The following is a 22,982-nucleotide window of genomic DNA, read 5'->3' on the forward strand; positions in this document are numbered from 1 at the left end:
TCCTCCTCCTCCTCATTATTATTATTATTATTATTATTATTATTATTATTATTATTATTATTATTATTATTAACAAAGGACGTTTGTAAAAGTAAATTAACTTTATATATGAAAAATCTGGATGTGGGAGTTAATTTATTAAATTTTTTTCATGATGCGGATAGCGGATAAAAATGAATTTGAAATGATAATGATCGGAACGGATCAATAGTGATTGATGACAGCACAATAACACGATTGTCTTTGTCTAGTGCCAGCTAAACCAAAGGCAAATGGTGATTTTTAAAATAAAAACCATTAAACTATAATTTTATATACGATTATATATATATATATATATATATATATATATATATATATATATATATATATATATATATATATATATATATATATATATATATATATATATCAGGTTTCAGAGTCCCCCATTGCAGACTGAATAGATAGGAACTCTTTTGTTCCTATATCAATCATAAATCATCAATCAATCATAAATATCAAAAATCAAATATCATAATAAACACCGCTAACAATTAGGCACATTAGGAGGTTTTAGTATTTGTATGTTTTTTATTTATTTATTTTTATTCTTTATTTATGTATTTATTTATTTTTATTTATTGTTATGAACTGTTTATGTCTTGTTCTGTATCTTTGTATGGGTCATGATTTTTGAGAAGTCCAAGACAAATTTCCCCATGGGGACATTAAAAGTATCTATCTATCTATCTATCTATCTATCTATCTATCTATCTATCTATCTATCTATCTATCTATCTATCTATCTATCTATCTATCTATCTATCTGTCTATCTGTCTATCTGTCTGTCTGTCTGTCTGTCTATCTATCTATCTATGGCAATAATGTAACATTAGTTTTTCCTAATGTATATGGGGGAATTTTTAATAAACTAATGTTACATTGTTGCCTTTTCATGCATCTGTAATGCTCATTTACTTTAATAAATATTTCTAAAAGCGTTTTTTTTATTCTATCTATCTATCTATCTATCTATCTATCTATCTATCTATCTATCTATCTATCTATCTATCTATCTATCTATCTATCTATCTATCTATCTATCTATCTATCTATCTATCTATCTATCTATCTATCTATCTATCACGTGCCAGACGTGACCTGTCAATGCCATCACATGTCCCACGTCGCCCCCTTTCGGACACACAAAGCGCACTATAATTAACACAGAAGTGTGTGTCAGGTCAAACCTACATTCGTGTTCAGACCTCATCCCGCAGTGTAATGGTGATTTCTTCAGAACAAAAATGCTTTGTACAAATGGAGTGTTAATACATTTATGTGTGTGTTGATTTTCAACGACGAACATAATATACAGACATACTGAGAAATAATACTGAGAAATAACACAGGTAGTATACATCCACAGACTAATTTGACAGATGTTGCAGGAAGTGAAGTATTTTGAATTTATAACATCAAAATAAAATGTACATACTCGTATGACTGAGCGGTCCAAGGTAACTGTCTCATAGGCACTCATCAGGTCTGGGAGCGTGGACTGGTGCAGTGCATCACCCCATCCACTGCACTCCAGAACTGGAACCTAACTACCTATCTTACCACAACCAAGTGAAGCATAGGCACCCCCTTGTTCTTGTCTAGGTGTCCTCAACACTAAGTCACCTGTGTGCTTAGATCATGCACAAAGAAAAGTACCACATGGCAACAGAGTAAGTGGTACCCAAGGTTTCTGTTATCACATTAGGTCCCTTGTTAGTTTTCAAGTCTCACAACTATACAGTAAGACAGGAAGCACCGGCATGCTAAAGACGTGGACTTTTATGCTCCTGCAAAGATATGGGCATCACCAAACGCCTCTGGCCAGCAACCTCATGACTTCATAAGCTCTTCCCAGGCGTCTCTCGACCTACAAAGGCTGAAGACCCAAAGACATGAACGCCACTGCTGAGGTAAGTGAATCTTTCACTGCGTACAGTGCACATCTGATGGCCAAGTCCAGGTAGCCATTGAAAGCCTAGGTCTTCACCAGTAATCAAGGACAATCACAAACACAGGGAATCTGAGTCCACACCCAGCTGTTCACATTATGCTGTCAGGGTAGACATGGAATCCACACCTGCAAAGTCAAGGTCAGTAAACCTTTTATCATTGACAAAGGCATCAAAGATGCTGTTCTCCACAAATATCCAACATACAGGCTCTGCTCTCTATATCTGGAGTCGGTACCCTGGTGCTGCACAACAACTCCTCCTAGTGGTTTGAGTGTGTCAGACTGTAACTGGGATGGGTTAAATGCAGAGGACAAATTTTGCTGTATGTATACATGCATGTACAATCAACTCAATTCAGCATTTATTTCTAAAGCACATTTAAAACGACAGCAGTCGACCAAAGTGCTGTACATAATTAAAAAATGGGCACCAAGTTACCCCCAATCGTAAATAAATAAATAAATAACAATAAAATTGTAACAGGCAATCAAACAAATAAAAGACAAAGTAAAATAAAGAGTAAAAAGTAGTAGGAAATAATTTAATTTAGTTTAATTAATTTCATTTACATAGCCTCAAATCACAACAAAGCTGCCTCAAGGTCCATTGCATAAGTTAGGTCTAACCTTACCAACCCCTAGAGCAAGCACACAGGTAACAGTGGTAAGAAAAAACTCCCTCTGATGAAGTTGTGGTAGAAACCTCAAGCAGACCACACTAAAAGGGGTGACCCACTGTTTGGCCATGCTACCAACACACTTGACAAATATACAGGAAATTTTGGTAGCCCATGCTGGTGTCCAGAATGGGAGGCCTGCAGAAGAAGACAGTACAATGACAAGAAAAGCCCTTCTTCTAGCACCCAGTCCATAGAAGCAATGAACTCAGTGGGTGCCAGAACACATCCCAGACAAACACCAAAACCCGAGTCTCTGTGCTCACCCTGCATAGCACTGACGACACTTGTGTATAAACTGGATAAGATGTCCAGCAACTTGTTGAAGATCCCACAAATGTTCAGCATATCCTTTTATGTCAAAAAGTAACCAAAAATCAAGCTTTTTTGTAGATGCTGTACAATAAAACGATTGCATAAGCCATGCTATATTTCACAGGAGACACTTCCATCATTTGGTCTATTCACTCCATGTTGAACATTTTATCCATTTAAACCGACACTTAACAGCAATGTTACAAGTGTACAAAACTCCCAGGATCAGAATTATTAACCTACAAATGATCAGTCATGCATGTTTCCATCAATACAAGCTGCAAATGTTAATGGCTGCTGAATAACGTCAGCACATATGATCACCCAGATCTGGACAAGCACCACCCAACCACAACATAAATAATACAGACATAATTCAGTGAATTACAAATATGAACTGATAAAGTTATTAAATATAAAAGTATTAGGAAATATCACAAATAGAGTAGTATTTCAAAGGGCCTTTTGTTTATGACCCCCTTTAAATTTCCATCTCCCTGAGAAAAAAGACAATTTTCCCATTGGTAGTATGTAGTTACATTACCTGACCACTAGATGTCCGTATAATTCTTATCTTCGTGATGAACAGTGGGACGACAAACAGCAGAGCTTTAACTTTATTTAAAAAATTTTAACATTAACTGTAGACTTTGTTTATAGATATAATTATTATATTGTTTCTAAACATCACATGTTACCACTCCTTTTATGTGAATGCTTTCTCCCTTCATTTATCATGTCTCTGAAAATAATTTTGTTTGTTTCTATACTATATATTTATTTTATCTTATAGTTTTACTGCTCTTAGTCTTCTGTTGTTTAGTTTTAGCTTCAAATCTGGCATATATTATGCTACATTTTTTAGATGGACTATAATTTTATTTATTTATTATTATTGATATTATTGTTGATTTTAATGTAAAGAAGGGCGTTATTTTGTTGTGAAAAGTGCTATCATTATTAATACACACAAACACACACACACACACACACACACACACATATATATATATATATATATATATATATATATATATATATATATATATATATATATATATATATATATGTTCCACGTGCATATATGCACGTGGAACATAAAAGTGGGCGGGGTATGCAGAGTCACGCACTGGTACCAAACAGCATCATCGCAGTTTGGACTTCAGTGAGCATAGCGTTTTCAAGGAACAACTCCGGGTCCGGGTTCGTGAAGTCGCACACGTGGAACATTTCCACTCGACAGAGCAGAAGTATTTATTATGAAGTGACACTCGCGGGATGTTTAAAAAAAAAGACGAGCCTGCAGAGCAAAGTGACAGATCCCACAGAGTTGGTGACATGTAGATATTTTGAGGAGCCCACAGAGATTTCTTTTCCCTCCTGATCTTGTCCACGCCGCGTGCCTCTTTTGGGAGGGAGCTGGCCCATTCCCGACGGAGATGGCAAGATTGCGCAAGAAAGCTTGCATTGCGCTTTTTCTCTTCACGCTCTTCGTCTTCGGGACTATGATGGGTTTAAGGACTCTAAAACCCAGTGACGGATTCTCGGATCTGGCTCCGGGCTTTGCGCTTCTGCCTATGATCGCGGGGAAAATGGACCGGCCATCCGCGTCCCGTGTCGGCACGGCGTCCCCCGGTGAAGCGCATCCGGCTGGCAGCAACACCAAATCGGTTTTATCCAGCTCCGGCACCGAGGGCGCAGTCTTTCACGATATCCACATTTTCTACTACACCTGGTACGGGAACCCGCACACGGACGGTAGATACATCCACTGGGACCACGTCCTGGTCCCACACTGGGACCCCAAAATCGCTGCCAGCTACCCAAGAGGGAGGCACATGCCGCCAGAGGACATCAGCTCCAGCTTCTACCCTGAACTTAATCCGTACAGTTCCAGGGATCCGGAGGTGTTGGAGTCCCACATGGAGCAGATCGTGGCATGTGCAGCAGGTACAGTCCAGATCCCCCTGAGACAGCGGCACAGAAGCGCGCCTTCAGCACCACACACACGGTGGACAGCTCCTCGTGCGCAATCCAGCAGGAGTGTCTGATCAGCAGCTGAGGTCTAACTTTTCTCACCTGCAGTAATGTGCAAAATAATTTAGCCATATTTTCTTGAAACAAAACAAAACAAACAACAAAAAAAGAACACATACACACACAGGGATGCTGCAAAAATATTACAGGCTTCTAAACATCAAGTAAGTTGAAACAAGAAAGGCACTCCGTAGAGAGCATTTTCACACCAATGTCCTAGAGTATCCCTTGCTCTAAATTAAACTCTAAATTTCTGTCCATAATCCACTCTTGTAGATCACCCCGACATCTGGATCATTATCTGGAGCTGGACCAGTGTACACCTTTGCAGGGGCGCCACCAGGGATTTTGGGCCCCATGAAAAGAAATCTTACTGGGCCACCCCCAATATTATTTTGTCAGTATTATAATTGTATTAAGGGCTTCTCTGGCCCCCTAGAATCCTTCTCCTTAGTCTCCCCTTTTCGGCACCCCTCCACCTATGGAAGATAAACCTGGGCTAGAGGACATATGTGTGAATTTTCTCATGAAGGTCTCTGCATCCAAGGTGGATCCGCATGTGGATGTGGCACACGTTTTATGCCGGATGCCCTTCCTGATGCAACTCCACATTACATGGAGAAATGTGGAAGGGGTGGGGTTTGAACTGGGAACCTTCTGTATGGAAATCAAGCGCACTAACCACCCCTGCAAGGGCTCTGCATTACAATACCATTGGAAAAACTGACCAAAATCTCCAAAATGACCTATCACAATTTCAACAATAGTTTTAAAAAAGTATTACACGATGCACTGACATTGAATGGTTTCTTCCTTGGCTCACAACTCATCACTCCATCAAGTTTTATTACAGTGGGACAATTACTTCCCTGCTAACAAACCAACAAACCATCACACTGCAAAACCTCAAAATCCTACTGTGTATATTTATCTTATTTCAAATAAAAACATCCAGTTACACTTAATATAAGACACAATCATCTAACAAGTAAAATTTAAACCACATACTAAGGCTTGTTTTTTGACAATGCATCTAAAATATCTTCAATTTTCACTTGTTCCATTGTCAGATTTATTTATTTTTGGCTACTTACAAGTTTTAAAAACCTTGTTTTCATGGAAAAAATGAAAAGCAATAGATAGATACACGATACACACCCTACATGCTCTTTCAAACTGAGACATCAGGTTATATTATAAATACCTGAAGGAATACACATAGGTGAGGTAAGGTGGGTTTTATTAATTATGACATGTAACGTCATACTGTAACTTTGTGTGACTTCATCATGAAGTCACTTATGTCATCCTTAACAGCTATTTTACTGATCAATATGAGCTTTTGATCCGATCTGTAGCCACATGGGCAGTGGCGATATGACAGTAAACTTATTTTTTGAGAAATGTATTTGTTGACCATGACCTTTGACCAGTCTGTTCCAAAAGTTAATCATCTGGAGACACAAGTTTGATGAAAATCTGTCCAGTCACATAGTGTTTATTCATTTATTTTTTGTTATTTTGTCCCCTTTCACGCTCTCTCTCTCTCTCTCTCTCTCTCTCACACACACACACACACACATGCACACAAAGGTCCAATGTGCTAATGTCATAGCGAATTGTCTGTTGTCCAGCATCCATCCACAATTCATTGAAGGTGCTTCTTCTTCTTCAGTTCTTGATGGATTTTGGTTCCAATGGTTTTATTCGCTCTCTCTAAGCAATGTTCACTATTTGTCCTCACAGAATTTGAAAAATTTCGATTTTAGACAAAATACAGACTTTTAGTAGTGAAAAGTATTTTTTCCAAAGCAGAAGGTTCCCGGGTCAAGGCCCCCCACTGCCCATTCTCAATTAATCAAATATGGATGTTTTTTGGAATGAAAACTAGGAAATTCACCCAAAATGCTTATTCTCCTTTGTCATAGGTTTTTGCTTCAAATGGTTTTGTGTGATTCATCTAAACACGGCTGACAATTCTTCCTTGAATTTCTTGTGAAAATATAGACTTTTGGTGGTGAAAACACCTAAATTCACCCAAAATTAGGGCACATTCTGGAATTGCATGGTTGCTTAAAAAAAAAAAAAAATCAAGTCATCAAAATAACAAACCCTTCAGGAAAATTTACACATTGTCATGAAGATTTGGAAAGAAAACCTCGACTATCACCAAAAATATTTACAGTAGTATGTAAATCACCACCAAGACACAGCTGTAAACATTTCACCTGGTAGTTCAGGTTTCATTCAGAATTGTACTATTTACACAATAGTACAAATGCTAAAATGACTCACTGAAAATTTACAGCGATAGGTAACAAATTTTTATTGACAATATGTCATCATTTTCTTCAGCTGCATCATGTGGGGAAATAGTTTGGAGAACAAAACCAAATGAGCTATGTGGCATTCATGCTCTGTTCCCCCCCCCCCCCATTTAATTTGTTTTATGTATTTTGTGTGGACTATAGCATGGATTTACATCACAACATGACACATTTGTTGATCTGCACACATTTGAAGACATATGAGCAGTTTTGACCACGTTGGCTTCTTTGTCATCATCAAAACCTTTAAATAAGACATATTTGAGCCTTCAAGCTGTTTTGTTCAATCATATTTGCCCAGTATCATGGCTTTATGATTTTCCCTTGAATGCATCACCTGTTTTATGCTCATGGTCTGTGACAAAAAGGTGCTTCCTAAAGGCAAGCGAAAACTTATATGCTGGTTTTGAGTAACAGCCTCGTTTGTCTTGCAGGAGCAGTTACACGATAGGCCAAGTCATTTTGATGCTGCAGCGCTGCAGGTTACAGTACACCACCCAGAGTGATGAGCAGAAACAGCACCACCAAAACAGATGGAGAATGAGAAAGTCTGCTTACTGTGCTTTTTAGAATATTCCATTTAATTAGGTATAGATGCAAGGAAGCCGAACTCTGAAATGTGCTACTTGGCTCAGTGATTGATTCAAACTCACAGGGGCCCGCAAGTAAAATGAGTGGCAGCAGTCATGCTCTCATGCACAGATGTAGTTGGATATCATAATCTAATTATGCCAGCAGCTCCACGGCAATTGGATGTGAGTTTAATTAATTATGTCTGAGTGAACATCCAATGTTCCGCATCCTCTTTGGTGCCAGGCAACACTGTGGCTGACGTGAAGCCATTCGTCAGCCTGCGTGACAGCATGAACCAGCATTTCTTTATTGGGATTTATGAGCAGACACATACTTGAGTTGCGCAGAAACAGTTCTGTGAAAGCAAGATGCAATAAATTTGGTGCACTCAAGCAAATGCTTATTTATCAGAAGATAGTCAGTTAGGTGCTTGGGGGGAGGGGGGTACACTGTTGTGCCACAGATGTTGTTTGAAATACTAGCCATTATTATTCCACTTTGCATAGGAACACGATGTACTTTATGGCGGAGCTTAACAGCCGACAAGTCTCCACACTGCTCACCCAACTCAATCTCATGAGTTTGTTTTCGTGATGGGAGTTGTTTTAATCTTACTATTATTAACCCTACCCCATCCCCCAACCATAACCATAACTCCCTCCCAGACCCCCGTGCATCACTTTTCATTTCGTGCTCCCCTCATGGAATGTATTTGAATGAATTTGTGCTCCTGTTACGAAAATGTGGCACTTTTTGTGACAATATCACAAACCAATAGATTAAGGTATATTTCGTGATGCTGAATGACAAAACGCCATGAGATATGGTAGGCTCATCACACCTTACCTCTGTGTCTGGCACAGCCTTATATACTGGTGCTTACCACCCCTGCAGGTAACCCAAGTTACTGCACCTTCAGAACCTTCCAGATACCACAGCCCTCCTCGTAGACTTTAACTACACCCAGTGTTGTATAGTAACTAAGTAAAAATACTTCACTACTGTACTTAAGTATGTTTTGGGAGACTTTGTACTTTACTTGAGTTTTTTTAATTCAGCGTACTTTCACTTTTACTTCACTACATTTCCGACGTTAATTGCATACTTCTACTCTGATACATTTTCTATGCACCGTGCTGTTACTCGTTACAAAAAAAAACAACACACGCACGCACGCACGCACACACACACACACACACACACACACACACACACACACACACACGAAAAAAGTCATCACCCAGAGACAACTAGTGACTGCAACGAAGTCAGGCCAGTTTGTCATGAGGCATGTCCGGTAGGCTTTTTTGCAGTTGCGCACTTGGAGAGTGTTTGTCAAGAAAATGATAATTTTTCTACATTGATTACAGACCTGCAGCGGGTCTGTAATCAACTTTTCTGCAGCACAGCATTGCTTTGAACCTTGAACCAATCAAAGCAGTGATTCTTGGATTCATTGTTTAATTTCGCTTTATCCTAATTTTTCCCCACTAAAACCCTAAAGAACATATGTCTGTGAGTAATATGTAATATTTTTATGTTAAACCTACCTGTTATGGTCTTCTGGAACAGTTGATAGATGTATTTTATAACTTAAAAACGGGACAGATGCTAACGTGTTAGCATGTCTATGGCGTTTTCAATGTTAAAGTTAGCATTAAGCTGTTCGCATCAGCACGTTGTGTTGATGTGTTTTCTGTATAATTAATGGCTCAGCATTCGTTGTCGTAAAAGAGTCAAATTGTAATATTTTAAATTTATTTTTATTCATATTAATAATAGCAGCAACAATAATAGTCTACATAATAGACAATAATAGTCAATAATAATAGACTAATAATGTTATAAGACAATTTTAGAGAAAGAGACAAAAAGAACCTAATGAAACAAAACACGACAGAAAAGATAAAACCATGTAATAATGAAAATAAATAAATACATATAGACATAAATAACTGTTTCCTGTGAACACCTAGTGAGTAGCCTACTCTCGTTTAGGTTTTGAAACCTCGTTTCTGAAGTGTTTTTGTGTGATGTGCACAATTTTCAGTATTTTGGCTAATACTACCAGTCATTTACACGCCTAGATAAACTTTGTAATATAAAAAAATCAGTCCGTTTTTGATTATTAACATTTACTTGTACTTTTACTTTCAATACTTGAGTACATTTAGTTCTACATTACTTGTCATACTTAAGTACAATAAATACAAGATACTTTAAGACTTTTACTTGAGCAGCATTTCAATCGGTGACTTGAACTTCTACCAATGTCATTTTTTTAAATGGGTATTTGTACTTTTACTTAAGTGTGATTTTCCTGTACTTTATCCAACACTGAGTACACCTGACTCTTCTCTATTTACATGCATGTGCAGTTCTTTCTTTTAAAACACACATTATTATTTACATTTTTCTACAAGTCCAGGCATTTTGGAGGACACACATTTCTCCCGAGACTCTCCACACGTTGTGTACCCACAGGATTTTCCACAGCTTGGTCCCTTTTCACCAAAACCTGAGGAACCGCATTCTGAGGACAGTTGGTTAAGTGTTCACCTGCAGCCTCATTTGACTCATTTTCGGAATCATTCCAGTTCATTGTCAAAATCAAAAGCAAAATTATCATCATCATCATTGACAATGTCTGGATTTGCATTCTTTTCTTCCAACACAATCGACACCTAATCATCCTGTGCTGGGAAAAGAGACATTTATCTTTGTTTACATGAAGATTATGGTTTTGCATCATTTTTTAGAACTTCCTCTAAATTTTCTGTCCTGTCCAGTGATCAAAATGTCATCCAAATAACATATTGCTCCATCTAAACCCTGTAAAACTTGATCCACCAATTTTTGGAAGATTACAGGTGCAGTGCCCACCCCATAAGGAAGTCTGTTTAACTTATACAGGCCCTTATGAGTGCTGATTATTAAGAACAGTTTTAAACCCTCATCCAGTTCCACTTGTTGATATGCTTGTGACAACTCTAGCTTGGTGAATCTGTCACCTCCTACCAACTTTGTGAACAGGTCTTGTGGTTTTGGAATGGGGTACTGATCTGCCTTCAACCAAGGGTTTATGGACACTTTGTAGTCACCACATATCCCGACAGAGTTATCCAATTATGGTATGCTTACAGTGGGTGTAGCCCACTCATTATAACTAGCAGCTGTGATAACACCTTCTGTTTCCAATTTGGTTAACTGTGCTTCCGCTGCATCTTTAAGTGTATAAGGCACAGGGCGAAGTTTACAAAATTTTGGAATGGACCTCAGTACAACATGTAGTTTAGCTTTCATGCCTTTTACTTTTCCCAGGTTAGGTTGGAACACCTCTAGATATCTCCGACAAAGCTCTTCTACACTCTCTGGTGCCTCTTGGTTTACAAAAGACTGATTGCTTACACACACTTTGCAAACTTTGGTTCACTGTGTCAAAACTCTATACACAAGCAAGATAAGAACTCTTCCGCATCAAACTCCATCGTGTGGATGGAGTTTCATCAGTTGACTTCCTGTTCCGGAGCACAGCAGTGTTCTGCTGTATCTGTTAGCTGTTTGAACTGAGCTGTTTGAGTTCTTTGAATTAACAGTCTTTTTCAAGACTTTTTTTTTTTTTTACTTTTTCACCGTGCTCCAATGCCTAAGGAAGACCTCTAACGGTCGAAGCATCGCGACGGAGCTCTTTTATCAGCTGGCCTTCATCAGCGTTGGCAGGCTAACTAGCTTGCTAACGCTTTCGTTTTTATTTTTGTTTTATTTTTTAGCACTGTTGTCGTGCTGCTCCACAGCTTGCCTAGTGGATTTTTATTTTATTTTTTAGCACTGTTGTCGTGCGTTACCTGTGCTGCTCCACAGCCTGTTCAGTGGATTTTTATTTTATTTTTTAGCACTGTTGTCGTGCTGCTCCACAGCTTGCCTAGTGGATTTTTATTTTATTTTTTAGCACTGTTGTCATGTGTTACCTGTGCTGCTCCACAGCCTGTTCAGTGGATTTTTATTTTATTTTAGCACTGTTGTCGTGCGTTACCTGTGCTGCTCCACAGCCTGTTCAGTGGATTTTTATTTTATTTTTTAGCACTGTTGTCGTGCGTTACCTGTGCTGCTCCACAGCCTGTTCAGTGGATTTTTATTTTATTTTTTAGCACTGTTGTCATGTGTTACCTGTGCTGCTCCACAGCCTGTTCAGTGGATTTTTATTTTTTTTTAGCACTGTTGTCGTGCGTTGCCTGTGCTGCTCCACAGCCTGTTCAGTGGATTTTTATTTTTTTTTAGCACTGTTGTCGTGCGTTACCTGTGCTGCTCCACAGCCTGTTCAGTGGATTTTTATTTTTTTTTAGCACTGTTGTCGTGCGTTGCCTGTGCTGCTCCACAGCCTGTTCAGTGGATTTTTATTTTATTTTTACCACTGTTGTCATGTGTTACCTGTGCTGCTCCACAGCCTGTTCAGTGGATTTTTATTTTATTTTTACCACTGTTGTCGTGCGTTACCTGTGCTGCTCCACAGCCTGTTCAGTGGATTTTTATTTTATTTTAGCGCTGTTGTCGTGCGTTGCCTGTGCTGTTCCACAGCCTGTCCAGTGGATTTTTATTTTATTTTTACCACTGTTGTCGTGTGTTACCTGTGCTGCTCCACAGCCTGTCCAGTGGATTTTGATTTTGATTTTATTTTTTTTTAGCACTGTTGTCGTGTGTTACCTGTGCTGCTCCACAGCCTGTCTAGTGGATTTTTATTTTATTTTTTACCACTGTTGTCGTGTGTTACCTGTGCTGCTCCGCAGCCTGTCCAGTGGATTTTTATTTTATTATTATTATTATTTATTTTTTTTTATTTATTTATTTTTTTTTTTTTAGCACTGTTGTCGTGCGTTACCTGTGCTGCTCCACAGCCTGTCCAGTGGATTTTTATTTTATTTTTTAGCACTGTTGTCGTGCGTTACCTGTGCTGCTCCACAGCCTGTCCAGTGGATTTTTATTTTATTTTTTACCACTGTTGTCGTGCGTTACCTGTGCTGCTCCACAGCCTGTCCAGTGGATTTTTATTTTATTTTTTACCACTGTTGTCGTGCGTTACCTGTGCTGCTCCACAGCCTGTCCAGTGGATTTTTATTTTTATTTTATTTTTTTTTTGGCGCTGTTGTCGTGCGTTACCTGTGCTGCTCCACAGCCTGTCCAGTGGATTTTTATTTAGCGCTGTTGTCGTGCGTTACCTGTGCTGCTCCACAGCCTGTCTAGTGGATTTTTATTTTGTTTTAGCACTGTTGTCGTGCGTTACCTGTGCTGCTCCACAGCCTGTCCAGTGGATTTTGATTTAGCACTGTTGTCGTGCGTTACCTGTGCTGCTCCACAGCCTGTCCAGTGGATTTTTATTTTGTTTTAGCACTGTTGTCGTGCGTTGCCTGTGCTGCTCCACAGCCTGTCCAGTGGATTTTTATTTTTATTTTATTTTTTAGCACTGTTGTCGTGCGTTACCTGTGCTGCTCCACAGCCTGTCTAGTGGATTTTTATTTTGTTTTAGCACTGTTGTCGTGCGTTGCCTGTGCTGCTCCACAGCCTGTCCTGTGGATTTTTATTTTTATTTTATTTTATTTTTTAGCACTGTTGTTGTGCGTTACCTGTGCTGCTCCACAGCCTGTCTAGTGGATTTTTATTTTATTTTAGCACTGTTGTCGTGCGTTACCTGTGCTGCTCCACAGCCTGTCCAGTGGATTTTTATTTTATTTTTTAGCACTGTTGTCGTGCGTTACCTGTGCTGCTCCACAGCCTGTTCAGTGGATTTTTATTTTATTTTTTAGCACTGTTGTCGTGCGTTACCTGTGCTGCTCCACAGCCTGTTCAGTGGATTTTTATTTTATTTTTTAGCACTGTTGTCGTGCGTTACCTGTGCTGCTCCACAGCCTGTTCAGTGGATTTTTATTTTATTTTTTAGCACTGTTGTCGTGCGTTACCTGTGCTGCTCCACAGCCTGTTCAGTGGATTTTTATTTTATTTTTTAGCACTGTTGTCGTGCGTTACCTGTGCTGCTCCACAGCCTGTTCAGTGGATTTTTATTTTATTTTTTAGCACTGTTGTCGTGCGTTACCTGTGCTGCTCCACAGCCTGTTCAGTGGATTTTTATTTTATTTTTTAGCACTGTTGTCGTGTGTTACCTGTGCTGCTCCACAGCCTGTTCAGTGGATTTTTATTTTATTTTAGCGCTGTTGTCGTGCGTTGCCTGTGCTGCTCCACAGCCTGTCCAGTGGATTTTTATTTTATTTTTAGCACTGTTGTCGTGCGTTACCTGCGCTGCTCCACAGCCTGTTCAGTGGATTTTTATTTTATTTTTTAGCACTGTTGTCGTGTGTTACCTGCGCTGCTCCACAGCCTGTCCAGTGGATTTTTATTTTATTTTTAGCACTGTTGTCGTGCGTTACCTGTGCTGCTCCACAGCCTGTCCAGTGGATTTTTATTTTATTTTTAGCACTGTTGTCGTGCGTTACCTGGGCTGCTCCACAGCCTGTTCAGTGGATTTTTATTTTATTTTTTGGCACTGTTGTCGTGTGTTACCTGCGCTGCTCCACAGCCTGTTCAGTGGATTTTTGTTTTGTTTTTTGGCACTGTTGTCGTGCGTTACCTGTGCTGCTCCACAGCCTGTCCAGTGGATTTTTATTTTATTTTTTGGCACTGTTGTCGTGCGTTACCTGTGCTGCTCCACAGCCTGTCCAGTGGATTTTTATTTTATTTTTTGGCACTGTTGTCGTGTGTTACCTGCGCTGCTCCACAGCCTGTCCAGTGGATTTTTGTTTTGTTTTTTGGCACTGTTGTCGTGCGTTACCTGTGCTGCTCCACAGCCTGTCCAGTGGATTTTGATTTTGATTTTATTTTTTTTTAGCACTGTTGTCGTGTGTTACCTGTGCTGCTCCACAGCCTGTCTAGTGGATTTTTATTTTATTTTTTACCACTGTTGTCGTGTGTTACCTGTGCTGCTCCGCAGCCTGTCCAGTGGATTTTTATTTTATTATTATTATTTTTTTTATTTTTTTATTTATTTATTTATTTATTTTAGCACTGTTGTCGTGCGTTACCTGTGCTGCTCCACAGCCTGTCCAGTGGATTTTTATTTTATTTTTTAGCACTGTTGTCGTGCGTTACCTGTGCTGCTCCACAGCCTGTCCAGTGGATTTTTATTTTATTTTTTACCACTGTTGTCGTGCGTTACCTGTGCTGCTCCACAGCCTGTCCAGTGGATTTTTATTTTATTTTTTACCACTGTTGTCGTGCGTTACCTGTGCTGCTCCACAGCCTGTCCAGTGGATTTTTATTTTTATTTTTATTTTATTATTTTTTTGGCGCTGTTGTCGTGCGTTACCTGTGCTGCTCCACAGCCTGTCTAGTGGATTTTTATTTTGTTTTAGCACTGTTGTCGTGCGTTGCCTGTGCTGCTCCACAGCCTGTCCAGTGGATTTTTATTTTTATTTTATTTTATTTTTTAGCACTGTTGTTGTGCGTTACCTGTGCTGCTCCACAGCCTGTCTAGTGGATTTTTATTTTGTTTTAGCACTGTTGTCATGCGTTACCTGTGCTGCTCCACAGCCTGTCCAGTGGATTTTTATTTTGTTTTAGCACTGTTGTCGTGCGTTGCCTGTGCTGCTCCACAGCCTGTCCAGTGGATTTTTATTTTTATTTTATTTTTTAGCACTGTTGTCGTGCGTTACCTGTGCTGCTCCACAGCCTGTCTAGTGGATTTTTATTTTGTTTTAGCACTGTTGTCGTGCGTTGCCTGTGCTGCTCCACAGCCTGTCCTGTGGATTTTTATTTTTATTTTATTTTATTTTTTAGCACTGTTGTTGTGCGTTACCTGTGCTGCTCCACAGCCTGTCTAGTGGATTTTTATTTTATTTTAGCACTGTTGTCGTGCGTTACCTGTGCTGCTCCACAGCCTGTCCAGTGGATTTTTATTTTATTTTTTAGCACTGTTGTCATGTGTTACCTGTGCTGCTCCACAGCCTGTCTAGTGGATTTTTATTTTATTTTAGCACTGTTGTCGTGTGTTACCTGTGCTGCTCCACAGCCTGTTCAGTGGATTTTTATTTTATTTTTTAGCACTGTTGTCATGTGTTACCTGTGCTGCTCCACAGCCTGTCCTGTGGATTTTTATTTTTATTTTATTTTATTTTTTAGCACTGTTGTTGTGCGTTACCTGTGCTGCTCCACAGCCTGTCTAGTGGATTTTTATTTTATTTTAGCACTGTTGTCGTGCGTTACCTGTGCTGCTCCACAGCCTGTCCAGTGGATTTTTATTTTATTTTTTAGCACTGTTGTCGTGCGTTACCTGTGCTGCTCCACAGCCTGTTCAGTGGATTTTTATTTTATTTTTTAGCACTGTTGTCGTGCGTTACCTGTGCTGCTCCACAGCCTGTTCAGTGGATTTTTATTTTATTTTTTAGCACTGTTGTCGTGCGTTACCTGTGCTGCTCCACAGCCTGTTCAGTGGATTTTTATTTTATTTTTTAGCACTGTTGTCGTGCGTTACCTGTGCTGCTCCACAGCCTGTTCAGTGGATTTTTATTTTATTTTTTAGCACTGTTGTCGTGTGTTACCTGTGCTGCTCCACAGCCTGTTCAGTGGATTTTTATTTTATTTTTTAGCACTGTTGTCGTGTGTTACCTGTGCTGCTCCACAGCCTGTTCAGTGGATTTTTATTTTATTTTTAGCACTGTTGTCGTGCGTTACCTGTGCTGCTCCACAGCCTGTTCAGTGGATTTTTATTTTATTTTTTAGCACTGTTGTCGTGTGTTACCTGCGCTGCTCCACAGCCTGTCCAGTGGATTTTTATTTTATTTTTAGCACTGTTGTCGTGCGTTACCTGTGCTGCTCCACAGCCTGTCCAGTGGATTTTTATTTTATTTTTAGCACTGTTGTCGTGCGTTACCTGGGCTGCTCCACAGCCTGTTCAGTGGATTTTTATTTTATTTTTTGGCACTGTTGTCGTGTGTTACCTGCGCTGCTCCACAGCCTGTCCAGTGGATTTTTATTTTATTTTTTGGCACTGTTGTCGTGCGTTACCTGTGCTGCTCCACAGCCTGTCCAGTGGATTTTTATTTTATTTTTTGGCACTGTTGTCGTGCGTTACCTGTGCTGCTCCACAGCCTGTTCAGTGGATTTTTATTTTATTTTAGCGCTGTTGTCGTGCGTTGCCTGTGCTGTTCCACAGCCTGTCCAGTGGATTTTTATTTTATTTTTACCACTGTTGTCGTGTGTTACCTGTGCTGCTCCACAGCCTGTCCAGTGGATTTTTGTTTTGTTTTTTGGCACTGTTGTCGTGCATTACCTGTGCTGCTCCACAGCCTGTCCAGTGGATTTTTATTTTATTTTTTGGCACTGTTGTCGTGTGTTACCTGCGCTGCTCCACAGCCTGTCCAGTGGATTTTTGTTTTGTTTTTTGGCACTGTTGTCGTGCGTTACCTGTGCTGCTCCACAGCCTGTCCAGTGGATTTTGATTTTATTTTTTTTTAGCACTGTTGTCGTGTGTTACCTGTGCTGCTCCACAGCCTGTCTAGTGGATTTTTATTTTATTTTTTACCACTGTTGTCGTGTGTTACCTGTGCTGCTCCGCAGCCTGTCCAGTGGATTTTTATTTTATTATTATTATTTTTTTTATTTTTTTATTTATTTATTTATTTTTTTTAGCACTGTTGTCGTGCGTTACCTGTGCTGCTCCACAGCCTGTCCAGTGGATTTTTATTTTATTTTTTAGCACTGTTGTCGTGCGTTACCTGTGCTGCTCCACAGCCTGTCCAGTGGATTTTTATTTTATTTTTTAGCACTGTTGTCGTGCGTTACCTGTGCTGCTCCACAGCCTGTCCAGTGGATTTTTATTTTATTTTTTACCACTGTTGTCGTGCGTTACCTGTGCTGCTCCACAGCCTGTCCAGTGGATTTTTATTTTTATTTTTATTTTATTTTTTTTTTGGCGCTGTTGTCGTGCGTTACCTGTGCTGCTCCACAGCCTGTCTAGTGGATTTTTATTTTGTTTTAGCACTGTTGTCGTGCGTTGCCTGTGCTGCTCCACAGCCTGTCCAGTGGATTTTTATTTTTATTTTATTTTATTTTTTAGCACTGTTGTTGTGCGTTACCTGTGCTGCTCCACAGCCTGTCTAGTGGATTTTTATTTTGTTTTAGCACTGTTGTCATGCGTTACCTGTGCTGCTCCACAGCCTGTCCAGTGGATTTTTATTTTGTTTTAGCACTGTTGTCGTGCGTTGCCTGTGCTGCTCCACAGCCTGTCCAGTGGATTTTTATTTTTATTTTATTTTTTAGCACTGTTGTCGTGCGTTACCTGTGCTGCTCCACAGCCTGTCTAGTGGATTTTTTTGTTTTAGCACTGTTGTCGTGCGTTGCCTGTGCTGCTCCACAGCCTGTCCTGTGGATTTTTATTTTTATTTTATTTTATTTTTTAGCACTGTTGTTGTGCGTTACCTGTGCTGCTCCACAGCCTGTCTAGTGGATTTTTATTTTATTTTAGCACTGTTGTCGTGCGTTACCTGTGCTGCTCCACAGCCTGTCCAGTGGATTTTTATTTTATTTTTTAGCACTGTTGTCGTGCGTTACCTGTGCTGCTCCACAGCCTGTTCAGTGGATTTTTATTTTATTTTTTAGCACTGTTGTCGTGCGTTACCTGTGCTGCTCCACAGCCTGTTCAGTGGATTTTTATTTTATTTTTTAGCACTGTTGTCGTGCGTTACCTGTGCTGCTCCACAGCCTGTTCAGTGGATTTTTATTTTATTTTTTAGCACTGTTGTCGTGCGTTACCTGTGCTGCTCCACAGCCTGTTCAGTGGATTTTTATTTTATTTTTTAGCACTGTTGTCGTGTGTTACCTGTGCTGCTCCACAGCCTGTTCAGTGGATTTTTATTTTATTTTTTAGCACTGTTGTCATGTGTTACCTGTGCTGCTCCACAGCCTGTTCAGTGGATTTTTATTTTATTTTTTAGCACTGTTATCGTGTGTTACCTGTGCTGCTCCACAGCCTGTTCAGTGGATTTTTATTTTATTTTAGCACTGTTGTCATGTGTTACCTGTGCTGCTCCACAGCCTGTTCAGTGGATTTTTATTTTATTTTAGCGTTGTTGTCGTGCGTTGCCTGTGCTGCTCCACAGCCTGTCCAGTGGATTTTTATTTTATTTTTAGCACTGTTGTCGTACGTTACCTGTGCTGCTCCACAGCCTGTTCAGTGGATTTTTATTTTATTTTTTAGCACTGTTGTCGTGCGTTACCTGTGCTGTTCCACAGCCTGTCCAGTGGATTTTTATTTTATTTTTTACCACTGTTGTCGTGTGTTACCTGTGCTGCTCCACAGCCTGTCCAGTGGATTTTTATTTTATTTTTTGGCACTGTTGTCGTGTGTTACCTGCGCTGCTCCACAGCCTGTTCAGTGGATTTTTGTTTTGTTTTTTGGCACTGTTGTCGTGCGTTACCTGTGCTGCTCCACAGCCTGTCCAGTGGATTTTTATTTTATTTTTTGGCACTGTTGTCGTGCGTTACCTGTGCTGCTCCACAGCCTGTCCAGTGGATTTTGATTTTGATTTAATTTTTTTTTAGCACTGTTGTCGTGCGTTACCTGTGCTGCTCCACAGCCTGTCCAGTGGATTTTTGTTTTGTTTTTTGGCACTGTTGTCGTGCGTTACCTGTGCTGCTCCACAGCCTGTCCAGTGGATTTTTATTTTATTTTTTGGCACTGTTGTCGTGCGTTACCTGTGCTGCTCCACAGCCTGTCCAGTGGATTTTGATTTTGATTTTATTTTTTTTTGGCACTGTTGTCGTGTGTTACCTGTGCTGCTCCACAGCCTGTCTAGTGGATTTTTATTTTATTTTTTACCACTGTTGTCGTGCGTTACCTGTGCTGCTCCGCAGCCTGTCCAGTGGATTTTTATTTTATTATTATTATTTTTTTTATTTTTTTATTTTTTTATTTTTTTTTTTAGCACTGTTGTCGTGCGTTACCTGTGCTGCTCCACAGCCTGTCCAGTGGATTTTTATTTTGTTTTAGCACTGTTGTCGTGCGTTGCCTGTGCTGCTCCACAGCCTGTCCAGTGGATTTTTATTTTTATTTTATTTTTTAGCACTGTTGTCGTGCGTTACCTGTGCTGCTCCACAGCCTGTCTAGTGGATTTTTATTTTGTTTTAGCACTGTTGTCGTGCGTTGCCTGTGCTGCTCCACAGCCTGTCCTGTGGATTTTTATTTTTATTTTATTTTATTTTTTAGCACTGTTGTTGTGCGTTACCTGTGCTGCTCCACAGCCTGTCTAGTGGATTTTTATTTTATTTTAGCACTGTTGTCGTGCGTTACCTGTGCTGCTCCACAGCCTGTCCAGTGGATTTTTATTTTATTTTTTAGCACTGTTGTCGTGCGTTACCTGTGCTGCTCCACAGCCTGTTCAGTGGATTTTTATTTTATTTTTTATCACTGTTGTCGTGCGTTACCTGTGCTGCTCCACAGCCTGTTCAGTGGATTTTTATTTTATTTTTTAGCACTGTTGTCGTGCGTTACCTGTGCTGTTCCACAGCCTGTCCAGTGGATTTTTATTTTATTTTTTACCACTGTTGTCGTGTGTTACCTGTGCTGCTCCACAGCCTGTCCAGTGGATTTTTATTTTATTTTTTGGCACTGTTGTCGTGTGTTACCTGCGCTGCTCCACAGCCTGTTCAGTGGATTTTTGTTTTGTTTTTTGGCACTGTTGTCGTGCGTTACCTGTGCTGCTCCACAGCCTGTCCAGTGGATTTTTATTTTATTTTTTGGCACTGTTGTCGTGCGTTACCTGTGCTGCTCCACAGCCTGTCCAGTGGATTTTGATTTTGATTTTATTTTTTTTTAGCACTGTTGTCGTGTGTTACCTGTGCTGCTCCACAGCCTGTCTAGTGGATTTTTATTTTATTTTTTACCACTGTTGTCGTGTGTTACCTGTGCTGCTCCGCAGCCTGTCCAGTGGATTTTTATTTTATTATTATTATTTTTTTAATTTTTTTATTTTTTAATTTTTTTTTTTTAGCACTGTTGTCGTGCGTTACCTGTGCTGCTCCACAGCCTGTCCAGTGGATTTTTATTTTATTTTTTAGCACTGTTGTCGTGCGTTACCTGTGCTGCTCCACAGCCTGTCCAGTGGATTTTTATTTTATTTTTTACCACTGTTGTCGTGCATTACCTGTGCTGCTCCACAGCCTGTCCAGTGGATTTTTATTTTATTTTTTACCACTGTTGTCGTGCGTTACCTGTGCTGCTCCACAGCCTGTCCAGTGGATTTTGATTTTGATTTTGATTTTTTTTTTTTGGCGCTGTTGTCGTGCGTTACCTGTGCTGCTCCACAGCCTGTCTAGTGGATTTTTATTTTGTTTTAGCACTGTTGTCGTGCGTTGCCTGTGCTGCTCCACAGCCTGTCCAGTGGATTTTTTTTATTTTATTTTATTTTTTAGCACTGTTGTTGTGCGTTACCTGTGCTGCTCCACAGCCTGTCTAGTGGATTTTGATTTTGTTTTAGCACTGTTGTCGTGCGTTACCTGTGCTGCTCCACAGCCTGTCCAGTGGATTTTGATTTAGCACTGTTGTCGTGCGTTACCTGTGCTGCTCCACAGCCTGTCCAGTGGATTTTTATTTTGTTTTAGCACTGTTGTCGTGCGTTGCCTGTGCTGCTCCACAGCCTGTCCAGTGGATTTTTATTTTTATTTTATTTTTTAGCACTGTTGTCGTGCGTTACCTGTGCTGCTCCACAGCCTGTCTAGTGGATTTTTATTTTGTTTTAGCACTGTTGTCGTGCGTTGCCTGTGCTGCTCCACAGCCTGTCCTGTGGATTTTTATTTTTATTTTATTTTATTTTTTAGCACTGTTGTTGTGCGTTACCTGTGCTGCTCCACAGCCTGTCTAGTGGATTTTTATTTTATTTTAGCACTGTTGTCGTGCGTTACCTGTGCTGCTCCACAGCCTGTCTAGTGTCGGATTCCCTGTTTGGGAATCCGCTAGCTTAGCGTAGCTACTAGCTCTTAGCCGTTTTAGCATGGCGGCTTCTCCTGTCTCTCCCGTACTTTTCTGCTCTGGGTGTGAAATGTTTAGTTATTCCTCGGCCTCTTTTAGCAGTAAGGTTCGGCTCCGCACCGTGGAAAATTCTACAGCTAGCCAGGCCCCTGTAGTCGGTGCGGACCAAGGTAGCTTAGCCGCCGTTAGTTCCCCCCTGGCAGACCCCGTGCAGTCGGGAAGGCAGGCTGACTGGGTGACTGTGAGGAGGAAGCGTAGCCCTAAACAGAAGCCCCGTGTACACCGTCAACCCGTTCACATCTCTAACCGTTTTTCCCCACTCGACGATACACTCGCCGAGGATCAAACTCTGGTTATTGGCGACTCTGTTTTGAGAAATGTGAAGTTAGCGACACCAGCAACCATTGTCAATTGTCTTCCGGGGGCCAGAGCAGGCGACATCGAAGGACATTTGAAATTGCTGGCTAAGGCTAAGCGTAAATTTGGTAAGATTGTAATTCACGTCGGCAGTAATGACACTCGGTTACGCCAATCGGAGGTCACTAAAATTAACATTGAATCGGTGTGTAACTTTGCAAAAACAATGTCGGACTCTGTTGTTTTCTCTGGGCCCCTCCCCAATCAGACCAGGAGTGACATGTTTAGCCGCATGTTCTCCTTGAATTGCTGGCTGTCTGAGTGGTGTCCAAAAAATGAGGTGGGCTTCATTGATAATTGGCAAAGCTTCTGGGGAAAACCTGGTCTTGTTAGGAGAGACGGCATCCATCCCACTTTAGAGGGAGCAGCTCTCATTTCTAGAAATCTGGCCAATTTTTTGGGATCCTCCAAACTGTGACTGTCTAGCGTTGGGACCAGGAGGCAGAGCTGTGGTCTTATACACCTCTCTGCAGCTTCTCTCCCCCTGCCATCCCCCTATTACCCCATCCCCGTAGAGACGGTGCCTGCTCCTAGACCACCAATAACTAGCAAAAATCTATTTAAGCATAAAAATTCAAAAAGAAAAAATAATATAGCACCTTCAATTGCACCACAGACTAAAACAGTTAAA

General features: G+C 40.3%; 1 protein-coding gene across 1 annotated transcript in view; it reads left to right on the forward strand.

The window, feature by feature from the left end:
* The first annotated feature begins 4,325 nt into the window (after positions 1-4,325).
* LOC117513826 (glycoprotein endo-alpha-1,2-mannosidase-like protein) overlaps positions 4,326-22,982 on the forward strand; it is a 92,351-nt gene continuing 73,694 nt past the window's right edge. Inside the window, exon 1 of the mRNA XM_034174055.1 lies at positions 4,326-4,939. Coding sequence (XP_034029946.1) covers positions 4,429-4,939 — 511 coding nt within the window. The 5' untranslated portion in view covers positions 4,326-4,428. The remainder of the gene's footprint in view (positions 4,940-22,982) is intronic.

This window comes from Thalassophryne amazonica, chromosome 7 (assembly GCF_902500255.1).
Source record: "Thalassophryne amazonica chromosome 7, fThaAma1.1, whole genome shotgun sequence".
NCBI classification, from domain to species: domain Eukaryota; kingdom Metazoa; phylum Chordata; class Actinopteri; order Batrachoidiformes; family Batrachoididae; genus Thalassophryne; species Thalassophryne amazonica.